The sequence below is a fragment of the Candoia aspera genome, chromosome 3, assembly GCF_035149785.1.
Source record: "Candoia aspera isolate rCanAsp1 chromosome 3, rCanAsp1.hap2, whole genome shotgun sequence".
Classification (NCBI taxonomy): Eukaryota; Metazoa; Chordata; class Lepidosauria; order Squamata; family Boidae; genus Candoia; species Candoia aspera.
Genome location: NC_086155.1, coordinates 33,965,619 through 33,992,509, shown reverse-complemented (window position 1 = coordinate 33,992,509; position 26,891 = coordinate 33,965,619). Strand labels below are relative to the sequence as shown.

Below are 26,891 nucleotides of genomic sequence, written 5' to 3'. Positions count from 1 at the left end.
ATCTGGAGCATATGCTCATCACCCACAATTGTTTGGGCACTCTCCGTATTCCTTCTTCTCTGTCCTGTGATCCCACTTTATGCTTGTAGTTTTGTAATTTCATTTGTTGCTGCCTTTAAATCCACCTTCTCTTTCTGTTTTTCCTTCTTTCCATATTGCCCATCAGCCTTGGGGGCCCACTTCCCATGTGGATGCCAGTGTGTTCCTAAGCCTGAAGTACCTGCCTTGCCCTCTTCCTGAACAGTGCTCACCATTGCTTTTTCCACCCATCTGCACAAGCAGATGCCAGATTTCACTCTAGCCTTTTAGTTTCCCCTCACGTTAGCTTTTCCTCTCCCTCTTTGGGCATCTTTTGTTTTGTGCCTGTTTGCACTTCCTCTGTTCCCAGAATCTTACTTTTGCTGTTCTATGATGTGACCTTAAGAAGACAGGATTTCTAAGGCACCAACAAAGGAAGTTTTGCTTTATGCTTGTACCCTTCCCCCCATGTCTTGCATGTTGGCCCACATGTCTAAAACACTTTATTTTCTGGACTTTGGCCCTCTTTTCTTTTTATCTTATAAACTATTCAGTTACTTCTTACAAATATAACATATCCATTTGGCTGTTAAGATGTGAAGAGAGGCACATGCCAGAGACCTGCCTTTATGGCACGTAGGAGAGAACCTGTGTTGCTCTCAGGCTGTGGAACATCTTCCCTGGGGTTGTATTTGGCCTGCACTTTCTCACTGTTTGCAGAATCATCAAAGGCTTACCTCTTTCACCAGACTTTTAATTGTCAGATTATTTTTAGTGCTTCTTGTTGCTGGGAGAGATAATGAACAGTGTGCTGGGTACTGTAGGTATTATAGTTCGAACTACAAAACTTTGTTACTTGCAGTCTTTAGATCATATTGTATCCTTTATGTATGAGCACCATATGTTAAAGCATGTTCCAAAAAAATAAATGCTACACTATCTCACAAAGTACAGTATCTTGGGATGGTAAAACAAAATCTGGGGTAAAATGTATATTTTCTATACATATCTCAGCCATGACTGGGAGCACTGTGTCACCATGCAGAAGCAAAGCTTTGGACTAGGGCATCTCTAAGAACACCATCAGCCAAAGGTGGGAGATACATGATGCAGGATGACCTGTAATTTATGTCAGGTAGAAAAATCCCAGTTCTTTCTTCAAAGAATGAAGGGATTTGATTTTGGGAAAGCTAAAAAGACACTGAGTCTTGACCCTGGAGCATCCCATCTAAGAGAAGTTTGAAAAGAACAGGCTCTTTGTGTAATGCACAGCGGGCCAAAGGGTTGGAAGTTGGAGAAGTGCATATTCTCATGTCAGAGAAAGCTGTTTTATAAACAAGGGGAAAATGGCAGGAATTTTCAGGACCAAGAAATCAGTAGCCACATGACTGTTGAATTGAAAAGATGGGAGGAGAGAGCCAGAATTCAAGGTCTTCTTACAGAATATCTTGTGCGTATGGATTCCTAATTTTCTGCAGTAAATTTACCTATATAACCTTCTCGATACTGACTTGGAACATGGAGATGGAAAAGAGTAATCATCATACCTGGTACAAAGCCTACACAGTGATTGTTTTTTTCTTACTTCCAAAGAACAACATTGTTAAAGAATAAATGTCATTGTTGCATTTAAAGAAGATGATCAACAGATATAAGAGAGTTAATTATGCTTTTCCACTTATTTTGAAGATTTCATCAGTACTGTATTAGCAAGAAGTACAGAAGGCCTTGCAGAGTAGATTACTGGAGCATTTCAGAATCTCCTGCTGTATACATGTGTGTTCCTCCAATGCATTTGTAGCATTTACTATATGTGGATGATGTCGAATATATTTGTCTCCCTAAAATCTTTATCCCTTTCAAGTATTTTTCCAGGGAAGACGGAGTGGCTGTGGATTAATGGCTCCTCGATTTCTGGGAAATTGTCATCTTTAGTTCTGGATGGGGTTGCACTGCCCCAGACAGACCCAGTGCATAACTTGGGGGTCCTCCTGGACTCACAGCTCCTGCTCAAAGAGCAGGTGGCAGCCATGGCTAGGAGGGCCTTTATGCAACTTCATGTTGTGCACCAGTTACGCCCCTTCCTGGAGTGAGAGTCCCTTTGAACTGTCACTCATGCCCTGGTTATCTCCCATATAGACTACTGCAATGCGCTCTACATGGGGCTACCCTTGAAGAGTATCCAGAAGCTACAGCTGGTGCAAAATGCAGCTGCGTGGGCGATCTTGGGTTTCCCAAGAGCAGCACATGTCACCCCTTTGCTCAACGAGCTGCATTGGTTGCCAGTATGCTTCCTGGTCCAATTCAAGGTGTTGGTTATCACCTTTAAAGCCCTATTTGGCACGAGTCCAGGTTACCTAAGGGACCATCTCCTCCCCATCATATCAACCTGTCCCTCCTGGTCATGCAGAGAGGGCCCCGTCTGCAAGAGAATTCCATCTGGCGGGGTCCAGGAGGCGGGCCTTCTCTGCAACAGCACCCGCCCTTTGGAATATCCTTCCCCCGGAAGTGAGATTGGCTCCCTCCCTCCTGGACTTTAGGAAACAGCTAAAGACCTGGTTCTGTAATTATGCCTGGGGCGGGAGAGAGAGTAGTCATTCCTGGGGATGGTTAGTTTCTTAGAAGGACCCTACTCTGCAAATCACAGACAACTTCCAGCCATCGGGGTTTTTATCATATTTATAGTGTTTTACAGTTTTATATTTTTCTATTTATGTTTTATTGTAAACCACCCAGAGTCCCTTTTGGGAGATGGGTGGCAATAAATTTGATTAATAAAAAAAAAAAAATTCTGGTGCTTTTACAAAATTTGGTTGTACCCTACATAAATATATCAGCCTTTGGAAAATCCATATTGTTCATCAGATATTTCAGTATATTTGTAATATGTTCATAGACCTGCTTGGCAAATGTACAGTACATGCTGTAGTAGTAGCATTGGTACAAAACCCACAAAACAGTCTGCTTTCCTGCATTTTAATAATGGTTTAGTGCAATTTTATCAGTCCAACTGACAATTGTATGTTTTTTCTAACACATTTGTAACATTTATATTACATATATCTGGATAAGGATAATTAGTTGATATTATATTCCACACCGTTGAGAGGAATATCTCCTGGCTATGCAGTTGTCAGAACCCATTAAGCAAATGCAATTTTTATGTTAATCTTGTAAGTAAGAATGATTACCACCATATTTCTTTTTACAACCATCTGCGTGGCCAACTACATTGGCATTCAAAGTTAATAAAAATATGATCTTGTGGATAATTCTTGAGCTGTGTGTTCCCATTGAGGCAAGCATAGTACTTCTCTGGATCTGGTGGGTAACTGTAATTAACATTAGGTTTGTCTTTACAAAATTCATCTACAATCAAATCACTTGGCCAATTGTGCATATCCTTGGTGGCATTATAGACCAGACCTTTTGGGCAATTCATGAGTACTGTATGTCTGTTAGAGCAAGTATAATATTTGTATGGATCTGCTAGGTAAGCATAGTTTCCATCAGGTTTGTCATTCAAAATGTACTTGGATCAGTGGTGACGGGTCCAGAACTTACAACAGGCCAAGGAATAAGAGTAATATAAGGTTTTCCTGTTGGCTGTGTAGGTCCAAAGCCATCATATACTGAAAGAAATATTTGAAATCAGATCTTTAGATTCTTGTAACAATTCAGTCATATTATTCCAACCAGAAGTATCTGCCAAGGGGTGATAAAAAAAATCAAGATTGTCCCTGCAACCATGCAATCAAAGTCCCACACCTTTTTTAATGTGCACCATATGCAGGTAAGAGTGGGCTTTGCACAGCCACACCCACCTTCTTGACTTTTTGCTTCCCTTCTCCATGGATGCTTCTAATTCCAACCCAAAGAGCCATTATAAACTGGCATCATTAAAAGAAAATATTGATGGAAAATATCTATGCTACAAGCTAGACAAGTTCAGCATGACTAAGGATAAAATCTAATCTTATATAAATTAATTTTTAGATGAAAGAGTCTCTACTGGTTGGTTTAAATCAGGAAAGATGAGAAAACTTTTATATTGATGCTGTAGCTTCCAGTGCAGTGCTTTGACACTCGATTAGAAACCTATAGAGGGTTTGTTTAATGGGGAGGGAGATATACCATATCTCTTGATATGGATATCTTGATATGTCTTGATAAAACATTTCAAAAAATTAAAAAGTAAGAATTCCAAGCTCATACAAAGAGGATGACCTGACAGATGCCCTATCTTGAGTTGAACTTCAAGCATTGACAGAATAGCCCCTCTTAAATGTAACTCTGCTTTCAGAGCTTCATTTATCTGGCAAAGAGGAAAGGATCTTCTCCTGGCCCACTCCCAAGATACACTCCTTGGGAATTGCATTTAATCCCCATTCCATGGGAGTTGCATTTGTCTACTTCCAGGAAAGGAACTCACATCCTCTCCTCAGGCCTTTTGAATGGTGCAGATTCTAACTTTTGCTAGTTTAATGGCTTTTGACTGTACATTTTATTTTAGATTGTCTATAAGGAGACTCTTTCCCATGTCTACCTTCAGATTTCTTCAGAGATCTTTCTTCGCAAATCTATCAAATTACAATTCAAAATGTGTTTTAGTCTTGTTTTATGTGTAACTTTTGCTTAAAATTTTCCTTGATATTTCAAACATTGAATGGTTTCTTAATAAATATTCTTCATAATTAATATATAGTACCTCTTTTGAAAATAAAGAGCTCTAGTACCCAGATTAAGATCAAAATATTATTTTATTCCCATAATTGCTATTATTATACTTGAGGCTTCTTAAACTTGGGTGCCCTCTAAAAGTATGGACAAACTCCCAGAATTTCCAGATAGCTTGGCCATTCCTGAAAATTTGGGGAGTTAACTTCCATAGATTTGAGAGTGCCTAGAATGAAAAAGTTAGTTCTATCTTCTACATCTTTTATTATAAAATACTGCATTTGGTGGTAACCATTACAGATCTAGTTTCCCTTTCATACTTAATTTTGTATTATGTAGATTTTCTGTGGCAGATTCAAATATTTCCTATTATCTTTACTATACAGTAGTATCAAAAACATTTTCTAATGGCATTAAATAATGGTATTGTTCCAATATTACTGTCTTATCTAGAAATTAAATATTCATAGGATTTAGCAAGGCTCCATTATAATACCGGACAATTTCTAGAATTTATCGTTTTGTTTTGTCTTAATTCTGTAAAGTATAGAATTATACATTTTTTCTATTTCTATCCATTTTTTGCATGGATAGAAATAACTAAATAACCTCAGCTGCTGCCCATTTAAAAGTAATATCAGTTATTAATATCTGGCTTGGACCTGGACATCATATCACTTAGTTCTTTTCTTATCTTTCCATTTCTCTCCTCTTTTTTGGCCTTTCTGCCACCAGATCCCTCTGCCAGTGTTAGCTGGCAGAAAGCACTTTGAGCAGAAACAAATTATGCTTAAGCTAAATTCTTCCAGGTGACACATTTTAATTAGGATTATGCTTTAAAAAATCAACACACAATCCCAATGTTGTTGCAGAACACACTGTTCTCCCTGGCAAACTTACCAGTATCGGTCTTTTTCTTGAACTGGACAGATGTGTGTTCACCGCTCATGACTTTATTCTGATTCAAAGCGTAGACAGTTTTAGCATGAATATTGTGATTGTTCCCAAATATAAAAGTCCACACATGTATGTGACCTAAACACACAGTAATTAATTAATTACTGTAGCATCTTTTTAGGATAGTAGTACAAGGTCCGCACACTTAGAATTATATTTATAATTAATCTAAGAAGGACTTTACATGTTTCATAAAAAGCACTGACAGAAAAAACAATTCCTTTTAGGACCTGCATATTTCTCTTGTAATAATGGGAAGTATTACTTAGAATTTTGGAGTGAAGAAGCTTAGCTAATATAAGGAGGCACATAAATACCACTGAGCTGTCATAGTTGAGCACAGACTGTGGTTACTTCCACATTGCCTCCTTTTTCACTTCTCAGAGCTTTAGAAGCAGTTTAATGGGATCCATGACTGTCTTCACTTCTGCTGACTTGAAATACCAAGAATAAGGACAAATAGTCTCTCATTCCATTTCACACAAAAGGAAAAAAAATTAAAGCGCTCAGCAGTCTGACACTTGGCCAACCGAGAAGGAAAAAAGAAACAATGAAACTTGTCCATTTCACACCCTTCTTGTTTCATCTACAAAGCTATCTGCTTCATGCTAGCATTCCCTAACAGAGCCTGAATGAGGTTCAGGTACTTCCACGGTGAAATAAAGACACGGCATCTCATCCCAGCTACAGCTGAGTGGAAATAAATCAGCTCAGCTCTTCAACGCTGCTAACATCATGAGAACACAGACATCCAAAACTGTTTTCAAACTGGTGCAGAGTCCTTGTATGTAAACATCCTTAATCAGAACATGGCGGCTAGAATTCAATACAAATTTGTTTATTATGCTGAATGCACAGAAGGAAAAAAAGTGTAATGATTATTGTGGAAATATAAAGGAATATAAATATAAACATATATAAAGAATTAAGTCAACTGGAATATAGTATAACACTATGTTTTGCTATGAATGAACATCACAGAGCTGATTGCAGATCATTCCAACCTCATCACTGGCATATGTCCTTTACTTCTGTTGGAAAGCTGAACTAGCTAATGTTTTCCTTTGTAATCTGCGAGCCAAAATGATCCCACAGGTTGCATTTGCACCATATATTTTCCAGGATAACTGATTTCTTCTATATGGATGCTTATTAGTAAAATGGCAAGTTTCCAGAGTGAAATGGCAAACTTTAGGTCTCTATACAAGCCTGTTAGTCAGCCTACGCTGTTGATGACACAATGACTGGATTTTGCTAAGTCATAGTTTGTTTGGTTTGGTTTTCTCTTATTGCACTAGGTAAACCCAGACTTTGTGGCTTGTAAATTATGGATTAGGATATTGTGTAAAACCAGCCAATTGTGGTTTAATCAGCTACCATGAATTAAAACTACACCTTGGCCACTAAACCTTAGGGTATTCCCACATAACTACCACTGCACCCCTTTAGACTTCTCTGGGAGTTTTGCACCACTGACCAAACGTCTATTTTCATGGTTACTCTCTGGAGTTTTTGTCATGATCACCGTTGCGATGCTTGTGACAGCGCAACGACTCACATAACAATACAGGGAAATGGGTGCCGGGGGATTAAGGGAAAAGGCAACTGGTTAACGAAAGAGAGCAACAGGTGCTGGCAACAAAGTAACGACTCTAGCCAGAGACGCAGAAGGAAGAAATACAGTGTTGCAAAGAAGGTAATTGACAACACCCAACCACAAGGCACGCCCGAGCTGTCAAAAAGAATCACGAACCTAATCACCCGGCAATGGCCCATCACTGGCCGGGGAAACCGATTAAGAAACCACTCGAGGCACAGGAGGGGGGTCCACGACCCCTCACCCACCGGCAACGGGACAATCGGGGCTCAGGGCACACCCGGAGTAAGGAGGAGTGGAGCGCTGACCGGCGCGGGCTATTTAAATCCCATTCCGGCGCGCTCCACTCACTCTCAGCTTTTCCTAAGGCATGCATTCTATACTCAATTAAAGCCAGAACCTAAAGCCTACATTAGAGTCTGCGTTTTATTGGGTAGCAGGCAGAGCCTGACATAAAGCTGAGAGTTACCAAACCAACATCGCCAAGCTCCACCGGACGAAATTTTTTCCGCAGGAGGAACCAACTGGCGAGAAACGGAACCAAGGACAGTGATGGAGCCAGCACTTCGCACCAGAGGCGTGAAGGACAGCCCACAAGAGGCAGAGGTGACCCAACGACGGCTGGAGGCAGCGCACCCCACAGGAGCCACGGACACCCTCCCTGCCCACACCACACCCCAGTTCCAGACCTGGAGCCCCAACCCAGATGGGGGAACCCTGACGGAAGACGAAGTCGCGGACCAACAACTCCTCGCTTGGGCCAACGAAATAGGATCCCGGACGGGAACACCCTACCCCAGCAGGAGGCTCTGCTACCCCGAAACGCCCGAGCAGGAAGGCGCAAGACTACGTACCGGACAGCATCTGGCAGCACCGACGTCAGACAACCAGGGCACGCCAGACAGGGTCACGGCCCTAGAAGCCCGGGTATGATACCTTGAGCACCTGCTCCTGTCCCCGCCAGCGGCAGATGAGGACACGACCCTGAAAGCCAAGGTACGAGACCTGGAACACATGCTCCAGTCCCTGGCAACAATCGTCAGCGAGCGCTCCAAGACTGAGGCAGCACAGGGGGTAAGAGGGGACCGGGGCAACATATCCACCCCATCTACAACCCCGAGCGGAAGGGGCCAAGCTCGAGACTCCACCACAGGGGCTCGCATCCCCGGGCCAGTGGGAGCCATCCTTCAACACCCACGGGGGGGGGGGGGGACCCGCAACACGGGAGGTTCGCAAAAGACTTCACCGTGCAATTTGACAGGAACCCCATGAAACTGTCCTTCTTCTTAACCAACATGAGGGACTACATGGCCCAATACGGACATTACTTCAGCACAGAAGCCGCCAAAATCTCGGCGGTGGCCACCAGACTCCAGGATAGGGCTGCAGACTGGTATGTACAGATGTACGAGTCCGGAGCCCCAGCCTTAACCAACTTTCATGACTTCCTCGCCGAGCTGAAACATTACTTTGAGGACCCCCTGGCGAAGGAAAGGGCAAAGTGCACACCCCTAGCACTGCGGCAGGGCAAAAGAACGGTGGCTGACTACGCCCTCGAATTCAAGGTCCTCGTGGGCAAAATCACAGAATGGTCAGAGGCCACCCTGATCGACATGTTCAAATGTGGCCTCAACCGGGAGGTGCTCCAATGGGCACTCTACAGGGGCGACCCAGCCTCCCTTCATGGGTGGATTTGTCTAGCCAGCAAAGCAGAGCACGCGCAGCGCACGTTCCTGCTCGCAACTGCAGAAAACAAAATCCCACCCAGCACAAGAGGACCAGTCCCACAGCCGGGGCCAACCTGGCACGCAGACCAACAACAGAGGCTTGCCCACGGGCAGTGCACTAAGTGCGGGAAAACGGGGCACCAAGCGGCAGATTGCTTCATGAACAGAGCAACGGATCGCCCGCCCAGACCCACACCGAAGACACCACACAAACCATCCAACTCCCCCCCCAGACGGCTGACAGGAGCGTTAGCAACCCCGGACGAGGACGCAGATGCCTACCTCGCAGGGGACGTGAGTGACGCCCAAGAACAGCTGGCAGGAAACGCTCTCCACCTGCTCTAAGCAGCGCCGCTGGGCAGGTGGTGAAGAAGGGGTGCAACAATCCCAGGGTGAGTGACGACTGCTCCATCCTGGCAGGGACAATCAAACTCGCTTACGGCCCCAGAGCCATTGCAGCCGAAGCTCTGGTGGATTCTGGGTGCTCCAGAAATCTGATCCACCCCAACATGGTCACCGCACTCAAACTGCCCTGTTCCCCCCTCCCTAAACCGCTGGCATTCCACCAACTAGACGGCTCCACAGCGGGGGGGAGACCAGCCACCCAGAGGACCGAAATGGGCACCCTGACAATGGGCACCCACAAGGAATCAATAAACTTTGTGGTGACCCAGATAGGGAAACCCATAATAGTATTGGGGATCCCATGGCTAACACGCAATAACCCACACATCGACTGGAGGACACGCTCCATCAAGTTCAAAGATGGCATCTACCAGGCACCAACACCAGACAAACCACCTACTCCGACAGTGGGGAGGGCAGAGGCTGTTGCCCACAACAATGACCCCTCCCCAGAAGGACTGCCAGAGCAATATACAGACTTCGCAGATGTCTTCGGAGAGGAGGAGGCGGACCAACTACCCCCCCACCGCAAGACGGACTGCACAATTGAGCTGCTCCCAGATGTCCCCTTACCCAAACCCAAGATCTACCCCATGACCCAGAGAGAATTAGCGGCTCTGCGGGAATTCTTGGACAAGAACCTTTCCAGGGGCTTTATAGAACCAGTGAACTCGCCCGTTGGAGCACCTGTCCTATTTCGAGAAAAGGACGGCACCTTAAGACTATGCACCGATTACTGCGGATTAAATTCCGCTTCCCTATCCAATAAATACCCACTACCCCTCGTGAAGGACATGCTAGCACACCTGTCAAAGGGCAGGGTGTTCTCCAAACTCGACCTCCACGAAGCCTATTACAGAATTCACATCAGGGAAGGGGACGAGTGGAAAACAGCATTCAACTGTCCCTTGGGCTCCTTTCAATATAAGGTACTGCCATTCGGCCTTGCAGGGGCTCCAGGGGTCTTCATGCAACTCATAAACGAGGTGCTGCATGAGCACCTATTCAAGGGCGTGCTGGTGTACCTAGATGATGTCCTCATCTACACGAGGACGCAGAAGGAACACAAAAGGTTGGTGAGGCAAGTCCTCACTAAACTACGAAAAGCCAAACTCTACGCTAAGCTGTCCAAGTGCGAATTCCACAAATCGCGCTTGGACTACCTAGGGTACAGAATCTCTGACAAAGGCGTAGAAATGGACCCCGCGAAGGTCCAGGCAGTTTTGAGTTGGGAACGCCCACGCACCAGGCGCCAACTTCAAAGCTTCCTTGAGTTCGCGAATTTCTATAGGTCCTTCGCGAGGGGGTTCGCGGAAATAGCCCTACCCTTAACGGATTTGCTCAAGACCAAGGGCGTCAGGGACACGCGCAAGGTAAAAAACCCAGGGGCCATACTTAATTGGACTCCCGCCTGTCAAACGGCATTTGACAGGCTGAAAGCGCTGTTTACAGCGGAGCCAATCCTTGCGCACCCGGACCCCGAACGACCTTTTGTGGTGCAGGTGGACGCCTCTGACTTTTCAATAGGCGCCATCCTGATGCAAAAGGATTCTGCAGGAATCCTTAAGCCATGCGCCTACCTCTCTAAGAAATTCTCGGAGACGGAGAGGCGATCGCACGTATGGGAAAAGGAGGCGTTTGCGGTTAAAGTGGCACTGGAGGCTTGGCGTCACCTTCTGGAAGGGACAACCTGCCCATTTGAGGTCTGGACAGACCACCGCAACCTCGAGATGCTCCGTACGCCCCGATGCCTCAGCCCTAAGCAAATAAGATGGGCTCAGTTCTTCAGCCGGTTTAACTTCCAGCTGAAGTTCATACCAGGCAAAAAGAACTTCCTGGCAGACGCGCTCTCCTGACTGCCCCAGGACACGGAGCCCATCTCCGACATTGTAGGGACGGTGCTTTCCGATTCCCAGCTGGGTATGGCGGCGATCACCCAGGGTCACGCGCAGGGACAGCCTGCCCCCCCCCTCACAAACAACTATGATGCAACCCGCCACCAGACGCAGGCAACCTCGACTGCCAGGTGGGATACGGGCAGACCTCATAACAGCATTGAAATCTGACCCCTGGCTCCTCGCCAACCCCAACAAGGTTACTATGGACCAGGACCTAGCATGGGGGGAGGGTAGACTATATGTACCCGACTCACAACGGCAGGCGATCCTCAACAGATTGCATGACAGCAAACAGGCTGGGCATTTTGGGTTCTTGAAAACCCTGCACCTGACTCGGAGGCAGTTTTGGTGGCCCTCACTGAGAAAGGATGTCAAGACGTATGTGGCATCCTGCCCAGTGTGCGCGATGGCCAAACGACCGACGAGCAAACCCCAGGGGCTGCTGCAACCCGTAGCGGAGCCCTCCCGCCCTTGGGAGGAAATCTCAATGGACTTCATAGTCGACTTACCGCCCAGCCAAAAGAAAACGGTCATTTGGGTGGTAAAAGACTATTTTTCTAAACAAGCGCATTTCATCCCCTGTGCCTTGATTCCGTCAGCCCAACAGCTGGTGAAACTGTTCCTAGTCCACGTGTACCGCCTACATGGATGCCCCTCCTGCTTGGTGACTGATAGGGGCACACAATTCACCTCGAGGTTTTGGTGGGCTTTTTTAAAACTGATCGGTACCCAACAAGCCCTGTCAACTGCCTGGCATCCCCAGACAGATGGCGCCACAGAGATCCTTAATGCCACACTGGAGCAATTCCTCCGCTCTTATATAAACTATCACCAAGATGACTGGGTCGACCTCCTCCCGTTTGCAGAGGTCACGTACAACAATGCAATACACCAGAGCACCGGAAAAAACCCATTTGAGGTGGTGTCGGGTCGAGAGTTCGTCCCCATCCCGGAACTACCTCAGCCTCCATCCCCAACAATGGCCGCTTGTGATTGGGGTAAGAAAATCGCAGACTCCTGGCCGGTCATCAGGGACGCGCTTAAAGAAGCACAAACAGCATACAAAATGCAAGCGGACAAGCACTGGCGACAGCAACCAACATTTCAGGTGGGAGACATGGTCTATCTGTCTACCAAATTCATAAAGTCGCCGCAACCGTCAAAGAAGCTGGGCCCCAAGTATATTGGACCATTCCGGGTGACACAAATAGTGAACCCAGTCACGATGTGCCTGGACTTGCCACATAATTTAAAGAGACTGCACCCAGTATTTCACTGCAGCTTACTTAAGCCGGCAAGTGATCCCTCCCGGTGGCACCCACGCACGTCCCCCCCCCCCGCCTGTGATGATAGACGGACAGCAACACTTTGAGGTAAAAGAGGTGCTTGACTCTCACAAGCAGCAGGGCTCCCTCCAATACCTCGTAAAGTGGAAACACTTTCCACACCCTGAATGGGTCGCTGCCCGTCACGTTCAGGCTCCTGACCTGGTCCGCACATTCCACACCGCCTACCCCGCAAAACCCGCGGCTTAACCTTCCAAAAGGGGGGCAGTATCTCATGATCACCGTTGCGATGCTTGTGACAGCGCAACGACTCACATAACAATACAGGGAAATGGGTGCCGGAGGATTAAGGGAAAAGGCAACTGGTTAACAAAAGAGAGCAACAGGTGCTGGCAACAAAGTAACGACTCTAGCCAGAGACGCAGAAGGTAGAGATACAATGTTGCAAAGAAGGTAATTGACAACACCCGACCACGAGGCACGCCCGAGCTGTCAAAAAGAATCACGAACCTAATCACCCGGCAATGGCCCATCACTGGCCGGGGAAACCGATCAAGAAACCACCCGAGGCACAGGAGGGGGCTCCACGACCCCTCACCCACCAGCAACGGGACAATCGGGGCTCGGGGAGTCTGCATTTTATTGGGTAGCAGGCAGAGCCTGACAGTTTTAATAGATGAGGAAAGAAGGGCCATCCAGCTATTCAGTGGAGAAGCAGGAAATGTCAGCCTCCCCTTTCTTGTCTTCTCACTGTATTTTACAGGGAGGGAAATGTGTCTTGCGGGGTGAGGAGAGGACTGGCAAAGCCATCTACCAAGCACTCTTGAGGACCAAGAAGAAAGAAGCAAAGGGGCCACTGCTGAGAAGCCACCTACTCTGCAGCTCCAGATGAAGCACCACAAAACTGCCATCACAGCATTTCTTCTGGGGTGGAAGTTAATTGCCTCAGCTTCCAAGCCTTCTCCAGCACTGTGATGACGGGGAAGGGGGACTGCCACCTCCATGTGTGGAAGGTTCCTTGGTGTGATGTATGAGCCCAGCCATTAACACCAAGGCCTTGTCCTGATGCTTGTGATTGGAGCTAGTCATCTTGCCAGTAAATCTGAAGTTCATCACCCTGCTTTGCTCAAAATACAGTTCCCTTACATATATGCTGGCCACATATTCTTTCCTCTATGCTTTTCCTCTTTTTAAATATTATCTTGAAAACACTCTATCACTTTCTTCAAACTCTTTTTTTTCTTGTGCTTCACTGTCCATCCCAAGTTCCAGTGCCCCCATTGGGTCCTTATTGATATGAATAATGAAACAATGGACTGCATCTATTGTAACAGTATTTGTGAGTTTTGTTCTGACATCTGAACATTTGTTAGGATTCTAGGACTGATTTTCTAAACTTAAGTGGAAGATGGTGTTCTCCATAAAAGCACTTTGTCACTTTCTTTCTTTTTTCCATTATTGAAAATATTTTATGAAAGCAAATTCTGTTCCTTTGCTAATTTACTAGTTCTGAGATTTCAGTGGCTGTATCTGGTACAAGTTTCAAATTAGACCAATCGATTCACTTTGTGTACTCTCAATATCTTCCCAGCATCCACATATATATGTCTTTATGTGTAGTTATAAACATTATGTATAGATTAGAATAGTGCCCACTATATGCCTATATACATAATGAGGGAGAAAAAATCACAGATAAGCCAAGATAAAGAAAAAAGAAGGACAGACACTCATTTACACTCAAAATAAACGCACAGAAAGATATTTTAAATACAAAATATATTACAACTGCTCAGTTCCATGACATTTTTAGGATATAAAATAAACTTAAAGTTACCTGACATCAATCAAACAGGATTTAAGCAGCTAATGTATATATGATCTTCGTCTATCAAAATACACTTCTCCATAACCTTCCTGTTCTTAATTTAAATAGTATTGCTGAATAGGTTTACCTGGTGCTACATCAGGATCTCTTACAACTTCCCAAACTCCAATCTCTGTACGTCTTCCAATGCCAATCTCTTCCCAGATAGGACGAACTTTTCCTCTTACTAACACAGTTTCATTGACACATCTAGAAAATTGCTCAGTTTACAATACTTTAAAAAAAAATCCATTTTATTCATAATTATATTTTCCCCATTGTGCTTCTTCAAAAAGAATTCAGATTTCATTCTAACTTGTAGTTTCTATTAGTTTAAGCTAAATTATTGTCCTAGGACATTAAGCTAATTTAAGAAACAGAATGGTTTTGGATTATGGATGATGGCCACAAACACTAAAAAATAAGGGCCTAAGTTAAAATCATAACATTTCAGCCTACAGATGAGTAGAAATATGTGGCTTCTGGAATGGTTTGTGGAAGCTATTCCAGAGAAGGAGAAAGTTTCACAATCTGAGTCTGTGATGCAACTTTGTGCCTAATCTCAGGTTTTTAGCAACCAGAGGTGGATTATATCTTTGTCTCTTTGATGTACCAAAAATCATTTGGATGTATAAGGTAAGTTTAGCACTACCTGACACACAAACTCTACTGCACATGTGAAAGTGGAGATGCCTGCTCTCCCAAACTTATTCTGAAAAGATTTCCATCCTGGCTGACCTGGGATTCTAGCCTAAATACAGGGTGGTGCAGAGGGCTACTATTTTTCATTCCATCTATCTCTTGTTGGAGGACCAGTTTCTGGAACTGATTGATTGATTGATTGATGCACTATAGTCACTTTTCCTGGTTTTTCTGCTACTAAGAAGGTTGGATCTTGAACAAATATTCAGATATTTGAGATATTCATGCTTTGAAACAGAACAGAAATCAAATGATTCATGATAACACTAACTTAGAAGACTGCCCATCCCTTCCTAAGGAAAATAAAATATAGTAACTGCTGCAGTAAGGAAGGTCTTTGACTTTACTAGAAGTATGAGTAAAAAGTAAAATTTGCCTACAGATGTGGTGGATTTGTCTAGTGGCAATGTTGGGTTAACCTCTCTCTGCAAGTATCCCTGGCCTCATGAGCAAGCTGACTGCTTGTGCTATATGAGTCAAGCCACTGCCATTCATGTTTTATGACTTAACATATTATGCACACCCAGCCAATTGTGGTTTAGTTTACTAACTATGGTTAAGTAAGCCATAGTTTACCATTATATGTGAATCTCACTTTTATGAGTTGTTATCTCTCATCATAATCTACTTTACAGGACTGTTGTATGGATAAAATAGGTAATTGTGCATGTCATTTTGAATTCCTTGGAGGAGAAGTCAGACATAAGCATAATAATAATATTATAATAATAATAATAATAAATATTCTTTGCTGATTTCCAGCTTCTTTTTCAAAATGTTCCCCATTTATTTTTTACGTTCACCCCAGTATTATATATTTCTAATATATTTTTATATCTACACAATCTCTTTCTGATCATTTGGAGACTCCCACTAGTTTTCAGCACTCATATTTTTCATAGGATTTGTTACCATTATGCTACCATCATGGTTTGATCTCTGAGTTTTTAAACTCTGAATTAACTTTTATTATGTCCCCCAATTCTTTATTAGAGTCTCCTTATATTATTTTTAATGGTATCATTAAAATATTTTAGTTAAACAACAGTAGAAAAAAAAAAGGAAAATACAGATCCAGCTTACCTGTAACTATGCAGATCAGGAAACTGACTGGAGCCTTTAACAACTACATTTCCTAAGGCTTTAAGCCCATGTTCACAATCCATCTCAAACACTGTGAATTTGTTACTGCCTGGACTTCTCCAGATTTCTCTGCAAATTCAAGATATGAAGTCCATTATTAGAAATGAGAAGTCAAGCTCACACCTCAAGGCTCCTTTTATCATTTTTCAGAATTGTTAACTGTAATGAGTAGGGAGAAATAAAAAGCACAATGAAGCCTTTGTACAGGTCACCTATATGTGTATGTGCATGTCTCTGGACCATGCAGTTGCTTTAAAAATGCAGTTGCCTGCACTGACAAAAGAAATAATATACTTCTTTAATATAAATAATATATTTAATACAATAATGTAATGTTTCCATTTGGTCCTCTGAGGTTTTCAGTTCAATTTTTGTATTTTCAGAAGGACTGCGATTGTTTAAGGGCAACCCCTGGGCAGTAGGAGGTCTCCAAAGGAAACCTTATACAGAAAACAGCAATGTTTAACCTGAAAAAAGAAGACTGGGGAGACATGAAAGCTAGTATGGTCTGGGGATTAAGGTGTCAGACTAGGGGCCTTTTCCCCCTGTTGGGATATGGTGCTAAACTTACATCCTTTTGCTGACACAGAAGCATGAAAGTTGTTGTTCTCATTTGTTAGGGCTGAAGCTGCCAAGACCGAGAGCAAAGAGCGAGGACATAGGGGGAAGGATATTAAAAAAAAAAGTCAAGATAGTGGACACATGTAAAAATGAGGGAGGCTTCAATCACCCACTTGCAGTGACCATTTTTACTTTCTGACACACACACACACCAAGATCTCCCTGGCAATGAGCCTGAGACTAGACAGAACTTTTATTAAAACACAATGCAGGTACCTTTCATATCCAGGGCCAAGAAATTAGCAACAAGGAGTCTGTTACCATGTAAGGGCAGGAGAAAGAGATGTAAGATTTAAACCATTGGGCTGTTTTATTCCTCAGTAACTGATTTTTGTTATTAGGGCTTCTCCTGTCTGCCATAAAAGCAATTTGTCTATTCAAGTTTTGTCCTTGAATTTTCTGCTGCCAGCTGGTTAGCAGAAAAGAACTGGTTAAGTTGCTAGAGGGAAATTTATTGCTGTGCCCTGGGTGAAGCTTGGACTATCCTGCCTCCTTTGCTTCGGTTTCTAGTCACTGTAGACTTGACTTCCCTCCAATAGAATGGATAATAAAGCAAAGCAATACACCTTGTGGTTACCCTTGGAAGCTGTCAGAATAAGGGGGAGAATACTACCTTAATACTGGTACAACCCAGAACGACTTAAGCCTGCCTCACTCACTCATGGGCTGGGGACAAATGAAGGCAAAGTTATGGGGACACAGCAGAAAAAAAGCTGCCAGGGATGTTTGTATCCTGCAGGAAAAGACCCCAGGAGTGGGAAGTCCCATGCTTCACCTTGGCCATGAAAAGTCACTGCAAATAAACTAATGAATAAAATAAAATTGTCAGATCCATGACAAAAATAAAATAAAATAAAATAATAGCTGGTTTTTTTCCAATATATGAAGAGCTGTCACACTGAAGATAGAACAGTCTTATTATCTATTGCTCTAGAGCAGGGTTTCTCAACCAGGTTCTGCAAAAGGTCACTAGGGGTTCCCTGGAAGATCACGATTTATTTAAAAAATTATTTCAAATTTGGGCAACTTCACATTAAAGAGGTAAGTTTCATTCTTTATTTTTAGTTTAAGAACACTGTTAATGCATATATACAGGCCTACCCATGAAACAAATATAATAATTTTGTTACTTCTGGCCTATATTTGAGCCTGAATGTGCAGGGGTTCCCCGAGGCCTGAAAAATATTTCAAGGGTTCCTCCGGGATCAAAAGGTTGAGAAAGGGACTTCCAGTGGGAATACAGTCAATTGAACAGCTGTGTCCACGAGCTCTGCGGACAGAACTGACAGTGGAAGCTTTTTTGGGGGCTCGGGCAGGCTTTTTCCCTGAAGCCCAAGAGCACTTTCATCTTAAAGAAAATGCTCGGAATCATCCCATCTGCTCTCCAAAACACTATCTTGCAACCAGAGAATCGCAAACAGAGTTCGTGACAATCTGGTAAGAGACGACAGGAAGCAAGGACATCACCATTTCCACACCACGCTGTAGCCTTAAAGGGACATTAGGTCGGGCCACCCCATTTCTAAATCACTCAATTTATATTTTTTTTAAGTTTATGTACCCCAAGAGAGGCTTTCTACAGCAGAAGAAGCGGACTCTCTTGGTGCTTATTGTTATTTCTGGATTAAATTTTTAATTTTTTAAAAAGTTTTGGCTTGTTTTCCCATTTAAAGACTAAGGAGGACTGTAAATAAATAACTGCCTCCCTGTTATTATTTTTGTACTAAATTTGAAGGATTTAATATTTTCCTACACATTGAATTTGCTGTTTTGAATCTCCAGCCTTCTGTTCACTTTCCCTGAGAGCTGCTTGTTAGTACACTTTCTCTTGTCTCAATTTCGTTCTGAAACTTTCAACTAACTCATTAACTCCTATCTGCAGGAGTCAAGTATCTAGGGGGCACCATAATCTACTGCCTGAAACATGGAGGATTTCAAGGAGATTTTCTCAGAGTTCCATTGTGAGCTTAAGCAGACCTACAAACAGATCTTGTCAGATTCCTGTCAAGCTATTTTGCAAGATATTTGGGACATAGTTGAAAATATCTGCTTTAAAATGTGTCATCTGGATGAGAACGTTATGGAAGAAGCTGAAGATTTTAACAAAGATAGAGATGTTTCTACTGACAGTGAGACTGAAGTCTTTGTTGAAATGCCAAGTGAAGAGTTCATTCTGGTGCTGAAGGGATTAAAGGGACACCCTGAATTTAGATCACAAAGTTGTTTTTCTGAGGGAATGTTATGGGAAAGAAGAAGCCCTGTTCTGTGGGAGGTTCTTTGCTGAGAAGTCTGAGTTTTTAAGGGTGGCAGTTGGGTTTGATTTCTGTATGAAAAATGCCTACACATGGAGATATGTAAATGTTTTGGTTTATTTTGAAGTGGGCTAAAAATTTAAGAATGTTTAATTGGATTGATAATGAGTCTTTTATGATTTCATTTCTCTTTAATGATTTGGATTAAGACTTACTGGATTTTTTAAAGGTTTGTTTGATTTTTAAGATTTATAAGGTATCCATAAGGTATAATAATTGTTTTTTAGGTTTAATAGGGTTAAGATTGTTGTAGTATTATTAATTATAAAAGTAGACAATTTATATGTTTTTATAATTTGATTTTTATTATAGTGGACAGAAATATATAGAATAATGGTAGGAAGGAAATAATTAAATAAATGTTGCTTTTTGGGTGGAGGGAAGTTGATTTAGAGATTTATATACTTCTTTTTTTTAATATAAGGGGAAGGAGCAATTGCATTTAGTGATTTATATATGTGCTAATGGAATGATTTATAGAAATAATGTGATCTTGGTTTAATACAGAGTAAGAGATTGATTATGGAAATTGCTGTATATTCTTGTTGAAAGTCAGAAGTCACCTCTTTATGTAATCTTCGAAAATTCTTTTTCTTTTGTTTCACACTTTTTTAGTTTCTTTTTTTTCTTTTGTAGTTTCTTGCTTTTTTGTAGTTTTTATCTTTGTTTTATCTTTCAAACTTAATAAAACTCTTATTTTAAAAAAAGGTTGAGAAAGGCTGCTCTAGAGGGCAGGAGTAGAAGTGATGAGCTGGAGTCCTCCGACGGGAGGAGATGGGCGGGGATAAATTCGATAAATAAATAAATACATACATACATACAAGTTAGCATCTGTGTAAATAACTGAAATCATTTCAACCTGCTATACGCTTCTTTATGCCTAAGTCAATACTGTACCTCTTTGCTATCTTTGTCTATTACATTCACTTAGATCTTTTGCTTTTCCATTTCTGCAACCGCACCCCCTGCACCATATCCCACAGTGTTCTTCATGTCTCTGAATCCTCCAAAGCAGGTTTTCAGGCAACTGCTATTACCTCCTTGCAAAAGCTTTCTGATCTATCCTTTTCAGGCAGGCATGGATGTAGGTTTCCACAGTTATTATATTTTTAGGATCAGTAAACAAAATAATAATGTTCAATACATTATATCTTCTACATTTAAGTACCTAAAACCTTTAGGATGTTCAAGAAGACCATTATTCTCATCCTTCACCAATACAGCCCAATTATGAGGAGTACGTCTACTTTGTATAGCTATGTCTCCAACAGAAAAGTAACCTGTGGAAAAAAAGTAGATGGAGATTGTCACCACAATCCCAAGAGCCCCACTACCACGTGCACTGCAGGTCTGCGAGTTCCATCTGGGATGAATTAACTCTCTTTGAATTAACACATAATTCAATGTTTCTAAAGTACTTGAGCCAAGCATATTTTGTGCTCTCTAGAAAATAATTCCCTTTTCAAAGGACTTTCAATATATAAATATTATGGATATAATTAAAAGCACATGTATCTAATGAATGTTTTTTATCTTTCTATGGAGCTGACATTTTCTACTTCACAGTAGACAGTTAACACCTAAACCAGGGTTTCTCAACCTTGGCTGGCTGGGGAATTTGGGAGTTGAAGTCCACACATCTTAAAGTTGCCAAGGTTGAGAAACACTGACCTAAACAATGGATTGAGGAAACTCATACATCATAGTTTTCCTCACTATGATGAAATGTGTTATATTTCCATTTAAATCATAAGTACTATTCCTTAATTAGCATTTCCTTTTTAAAATGATGCTAAACAGCTACCTATATCTTTTCCAGAGAACCTACAGGAATAATCCTATTGAAACTATTAACCATGATCGTGACAGTCCACATGCCAGAATGTCATAGGCTTCAGGTCTCCTGTAAGATGTCCAATCTGCACATAATTTTTGCAAAATTTATACTTCAATTTTTCTTCAGTTGAGTATTCTGCAGGAAAGATAAAATATATATGAAACTATTTTATACAACATTAGAGCAGTAATCCATATATACTCTATACTGGCTAGATTCACACATTGATCTAAGCCCATTATTTAGTTCTATCTAAATAAATAAGTTGTATTTATTTAGTTTGGGATTAGCATGTTCTATGCACTTCATTGCTGTGGCTTGAAAATCAAATCATATTTTATGGTATGGCAGATTTGTGAATCCAGCCAATTGTGGCTTATTTAACAAATCATGGTTAAGCAAACCGGGGCTTGTCCTGATCTATGAACACAGATCTGTCTGCTCTCACTGTCAGTGAGTCCTCACAGACTCTGATAGAAGACTAACCCTGCCTTGCTGTAGAGAGCCACAGACCTTGGAGAAACTATGCAGAGACTATTTCAATAGCATGTACACAAACATCCTTGAAGCCCAAGAAACAAAGAACACATTAGGAAGAAACTCAGATGTTCCATCAGTCAAACTCCCTGGGGTATAAAAGGGAGGGAAGGGAAAACGCAGTCAGACTTTCAAGATTCTGTTTCTATAGCCTATATCAATAAAGTATAGTTCCAACCAGTCAGTTTCCCAGTTTGGCATAGCTCAAAGGGCTGAAAGCAATCCTGAAAGTCTCATATCTTTTTTAAGAGAGGCAGAGAATCTTACCTTGATTGTAGAGATGACATCCAACCCTCAGGGACCCCACTACCTCTAGAATGCCTTGCTGCAGCATTATTGCAATATCAACAAGCGGATTTACAAACAACAAACCTGCAAAATGGCATGATACAACTAACATAGCATGTAGGACAAGATTTGCCTCTCCTCTAGTGGCACAGCAGCCAGCAGTCAAGCTGGTATTTCTGTGCTCTCATGGGAGTTTGCCAGAGAAGTTGAAGGAAAACAGGATCAAATCCTGACCTTCACAACTCAGGGTGAATTGTTTAAGGTGGGTCAACCAGCAGAATTTGCTACAGATCACACCAAAGCAACTTGTGCCAAGTTAGCTAAAAGAAGGAGAAGCCAAATGGGTTGTGCACATCATCGAAGGCAGCAATTCAGTACTGGACAATTACCAGAATTTCATGCAAAAATGTAGAGCATCCTATGATGATTCTGCTGAGGTGCAAGCAGAAAACAAAGTCAACACAGTTCATGCGTACATGTAAGATTCTTAGTTATCTGCAATGGATATAGGGTGGAATGATTTGGCTCTAATTGACTAAGGGCTTGCTGATGAACTGAGAGATGATTTGGTGAGCAAGGAACCTCAGATAATTTGGAACAGGTATCCCAACATTGCATGCTAACAGATGGAGAGTTGGAAAAACTGAGGCCTGCAAAGAATGGCAAAGGAAGGGGGTTTCAGAGCCTCTTTTCACCAGTAGACCCTCCCCTGCAGTCTCCTCAGAACCTAGCACTGGAGAACCCATGCAGATAGGAGCAGTCAAGAGATCTCTGTCCCCAGGAGAGAAACAGAGAAGGAGAGATCTCAGTTTATGTTATTACTGGGGAGTTCTTGAACATTTAGCCGGAGCTTGCACAATTAAAGCTTACACCTCTGAACCCAGATATGAAATGCCATGCCTCTGGATCTACATGCCATGTAGCAAGCAAGTGCCTGACACTGCAAGGCCACAGCTTCCGGAAACTTCACAAGCTCCCCTCCTAAAAGCTCAGCAAGGGGGCCTCAGATATTAAGGAGAGTCCAGACAGCCAATAACAGGCAAGTATGTTTTATTATCCCTGTTACTCTTTGTTTAGATTCAAGCCTGGACATACAACTGTCAATTTCATTGATGAGACCATAGTACAAAAGTCTAATCTACCTACTCAAATACTAGAAGAAACAATGCTGGTGGAAACAATTGATGGGCAGATGCCATGAGCTTGTCCTATATTATAATGTGCTACCCCCTTGCAACTGACAAGAAAAGATTGCACAGAATTTTTGCCACTCTGTGTGATTGCTTCCTTGCAGATTCACATTGTTCTGGAAATTAATTGGTTATAAATTACAGTCTAAATTCTTTTATAAATTACAGTATAAATTCTTTTCAATTTCTTTCACTCTCACCTTTCCTCTGCTCCTGCTCAACATGCTGACTCTCCTGTCTTACAAGAAAAATACTATGTCTACAAAAGAGTTAGCCACCTTGAAGGAATTTCTGGATCACAATTTGAAGAGAGGATTTATTCATTCTTCCAAATATCCAGCATCTGTACCAACTTTTTTTGTTCCTAAAAAAGATGTTTCTTTTACGGCCGTTAATTATTACAGACTTCTCAACCAGGTGATCATTAGAGATACACATTTTCATGATTTTGGACTTGAGAGGTGCTTACAGTTTGATCAGAATGAAACAGGGAGATGAATATATAGCAGCATTTGACACCAGATGCAGCAAATTTGAGTACACAATAATACCCTATGGATTGGCTAGCTTCCAACAGTCTTCTCCAAATTAATGAATGACATATTTTCTGATATTTTAGACAAATATGTAGTGGTGTATTTGATAGTCATACCGATCTTTTCAGAAGACCCTACCTTGCGTGAGACCCATGTCAAAAGTGTCTTAAACTCTGTAAACAGAAACCTTTTGCTAAATTAGCGAAATGTGTGTTTAATGTTCCACAATTGGAAGGATCTCCTGCCATACTGTGTTTTATTTCAGGTTGCTTCTGCTAGTTGAATGGAACTATGACATTTTCAATAAAAAGTTGCTTGCAGTAAAAACAACATTCCAACAATGGGAGGTACTTCCTGGAAGGTGCAGTCCCCCAATACAGATAATCACAGATCACAAAAATTTAGAAGTTCTATGAAAGAACAATCTCTCACACCTTGGCAGATCAAGTGGGCATAGCAGTTTTTCTCTTGTTCCAATTTTATATATTCCTGGCTCACAGAATAAGCTTCCAGATGCCATATCATGTAAATCTGAATATGATCTTCCATATTCATCTCTCTCTATTAAAAAACTGCAGTCAAGCAACTTAGTCTCTTTCCAGAGGTTAAATCTTCCTAAAAAATTGGGGGCAGAAAGACAGACAGTACTTCTGCTAGATCAGGTTAGAGTGCAGCAGCAATAGGACGCATATGCCAGGGCTCAGATAATCTACAGAGAGCCCCACAGACTGAGCAGCTATTTTACAATGGCTGTTTATGGGTTCCCCTTCCATTACAACTGGAAGTGGCATTGCAACTCTACCATGACAGTGGAACTCAGCCCAGATAAACAGTGCATTCCAATAAGCTTAATTACTTGAACAACAAGGGTGAGTGCAACCATTTTATAAAGATAAGTTTATAACGTATCTCATTAATGTGTCCATTTAACAACATTACAATAAGATAATAATTTATGTTTGTTACCCTCAGCAGATCCTGCAACCAGTAAACAGAGCAGAACTAAAGGCTCATTTGAGAAGTTCCCCATCATTGCTGAAATTGCAGTCTTGGTTAGATTCTGCGAAGAAAATTAAAAAAAAATAATTAGAACTTTGTCAAATCAAAAGTATTAGCACTTACTTAATTTAAATAATCCTTAAATTATATGGTCTTACACTATTACCGACAGCCAAAATGAGAAACATCTTCATCCACTAAACGTTTATTGTTTTATGTCAGTTATGTTAAACAAAGCAAAAATGTAGGTGTTATAAATGGAGGATGGAAATGATTTTGCATCTTAATATGGCATGAATGGGATCACTGCTTGACAGGTTTCACTAAAATGAGAAAAAGGGTATTGACTTTCAGCTATAAAGAGCTGGCTTGATGCTACTGGGAGAACATATACTGTAGCCCTTGCTATGGATGATAAATGCTCTGGACATCATTGGACAACGCATGGTAATGTTGGGAGAAACAGCTGCTGGGTTTAGCCCAACATGGGTCCATTATCAGCCACAAGGATGATCTTGAACTCATTCCCCCTGCTCATTCTTCTTTTGGATGTTGAGATGTTACCTTTGATAGTCCTTAGAGGAAGCATTTCACTGGGCATTTTTTACCTGCTGGCATTGCAGTCAAACAGAATATACCTACACTGGCTTCAAATTACAGTTGAGTGTTTTCTGGAAGAATTTTCTTGGCAGCAACCAGAGTTCTATTTAGCACAATGCCAAATACTTTATTCTAGCACTCTAACCCTCTAGTCTAGAAAGTTAATATTCTAAACAACAAAAGGCTTCCATTTCATCTCTACTATTTGTTGTGGTAGGGGTTGCTTTGCTTTGTGGCTTGCATGCACGGAGTGCAGCTGAGCAGCCAAATATATTGTTACCCAAGCCTTACTCCTGATAATGGTTCAATCCAGGAAAATTTTCACTGCTTGGCAGTACCTGTTATATACTCTAAAATAAAATTTAGATAATACGTGAAGAATATATCATTCACATATTATCTCAACTCTATTTTCCTTACAATTTCTATTTCTCCCTTAGTATATCTTTGGAAGATGGTGCTATTCTGTCTCTTTTGTTTTAACAGCAGCCCAATATCTATATACTCACCAATGTCTCCTTCCTGGGCAGCTCAGCGACAGGTAACTAGAATAAAAGCCAGAGCCAAAGAACTCCCTAAATATGTGTTGTGGGAAAAACAAGGCTGACTGTAATTGGAGTATCTCAGGCTGGAAAAAAAAGCGGGGAGGGAAATATGGTAAGTATTCCAAGACTGTTGAGATTCTTTTCAGAGTAATGTTTAATGAATCAGGTGACTATCTGATCACTTTTATAACCTAAAATAAATAAACCATAGAAGGGCCAACCGTGTATTTATATTGGCTGAACACAGAGTTTTATGTTTTGTAACATTCCAAAATAGTTCAGTGACCTCTTTTTTCTGTTCTTCCAACAAAAATAATAGAGGTTGCTAAATGTCATAAGTTTGAGAGTAGTTCAAAAGGGAGCCTAGTTTCCTTACATGGGTGATCAACTTTCAGAAATAACCTTTAATAAACTAGGAGTAAATTACAATCCCATATTCACACTGGCATTTCACCAGGTGTATTGTAGTGGCTAAAGTGCTGAATTCGGACCAGGAAAGCCAGGTCCAGGTCTCTACTCAACCAGAAAGGTCCCAGAATGCCTATGAACCAGTCACTCTCTCAGACGAAGCTTCACAGAGTTGTTGTGAGATCTCCTAAGTATGCTACCTTGACCTTCATAGAAAGGCAAGGTATAAATGCACTAAATCTCCAGTAGGAACAGGCACTGATACATTTTTGAAATGGCAGAATTCTGACATCCTCCAAAATCATACTTCAAGAACAGTTTTGGTCTCACCCCCAAAGAAAGTCTATAAACTCTCTGTATTGATAGACAGGCAGACCGACAGACAGACTTCTTTGGCTGGCCATGAAATCTTGGGTGACCTTGGATCATGTGCTTGGTAGGACCTGTTTCTAAACTCCAAAGCATGCAACAATGGCAAATAGTGCTGTAGTTACATTATGAAATGGACAAAAGCTACACTCCTCCATGTTCCTGCTTCCCTAAAAATTGATTGATGGTATTAAAATTAAAAACTTAGAAGTTTTGTACTATTTTTATCATGGATACCAGATGTAGGTGGAAATAGAGAAATGGGACTGAAACATATGTACATGTGCAGACATTCTCCCTCCTTTCTTTCTCATGTTCGCTCATGTGTACACACACATTGAATTAGGGGTGCACAAATTCTATCAGCTTGAG

The 26,891-nt window shown here is 41.9% G+C and overlaps 1 protein-coding gene across 1 annotated transcript; it reads right to left on the bottom strand.

Moving 5' to 3' along the window:
- Positions 1-2,985: 2,985 nt before the first annotated feature.
- Positions 2,986-25,730, bottom strand: LOC134494818 (uncharacterized). The gene is made up of 8 exons (XM_063300064.1): positions 25,707-25,730; positions 24,565-24,658; positions 21,066-21,182; positions 20,379-20,490; positions 16,218-16,346; positions 14,521-14,642; positions 5,596-5,730; positions 2,986-3,650 (listed from the first exon to the last, which is right to left on the bottom strand). The coding sequence occupies exons 2-8, from the start codon at positions 24,629-24,631 to the stop codon at positions 3,541-3,543; spliced, it is 792 nt and encodes a 263-aa protein (XP_063156134.1). The 5' UTR covers positions 24,632-24,658; positions 25,707-25,730; the 3' UTR covers positions 2,986-3,540.
- Positions 25,731-26,891: the final 1,161 nt, after the last annotated feature.

What these genes read in the sequence shown, in the direction of transcription:
- LOC134494818 (XM_063300064.1), bottom strand. Translation starts at nt 24,631, where the DNA reads ATGATGGGGAACTTCTCAAATGAGCCTTTAGTTCTGCTCTGTTTACTG. An exon ending in CCTGATCTGCATAGTTACAG is followed by an intron (nt 14,643 to 16,217) that starts GTAAGCTGGATC and finishes GCAATTTTCTAG; the next exon opens with ATGTGTCAATGAAACTGTGT. An exon ending in AGATCCTGATGTAGCACCAG is followed by an intron (nt 5,731 to 14,520) that starts GTAAACCTATTC and finishes CTGTGTGTTTAG; the next exon opens with GTCACATACATGTGTGGACT.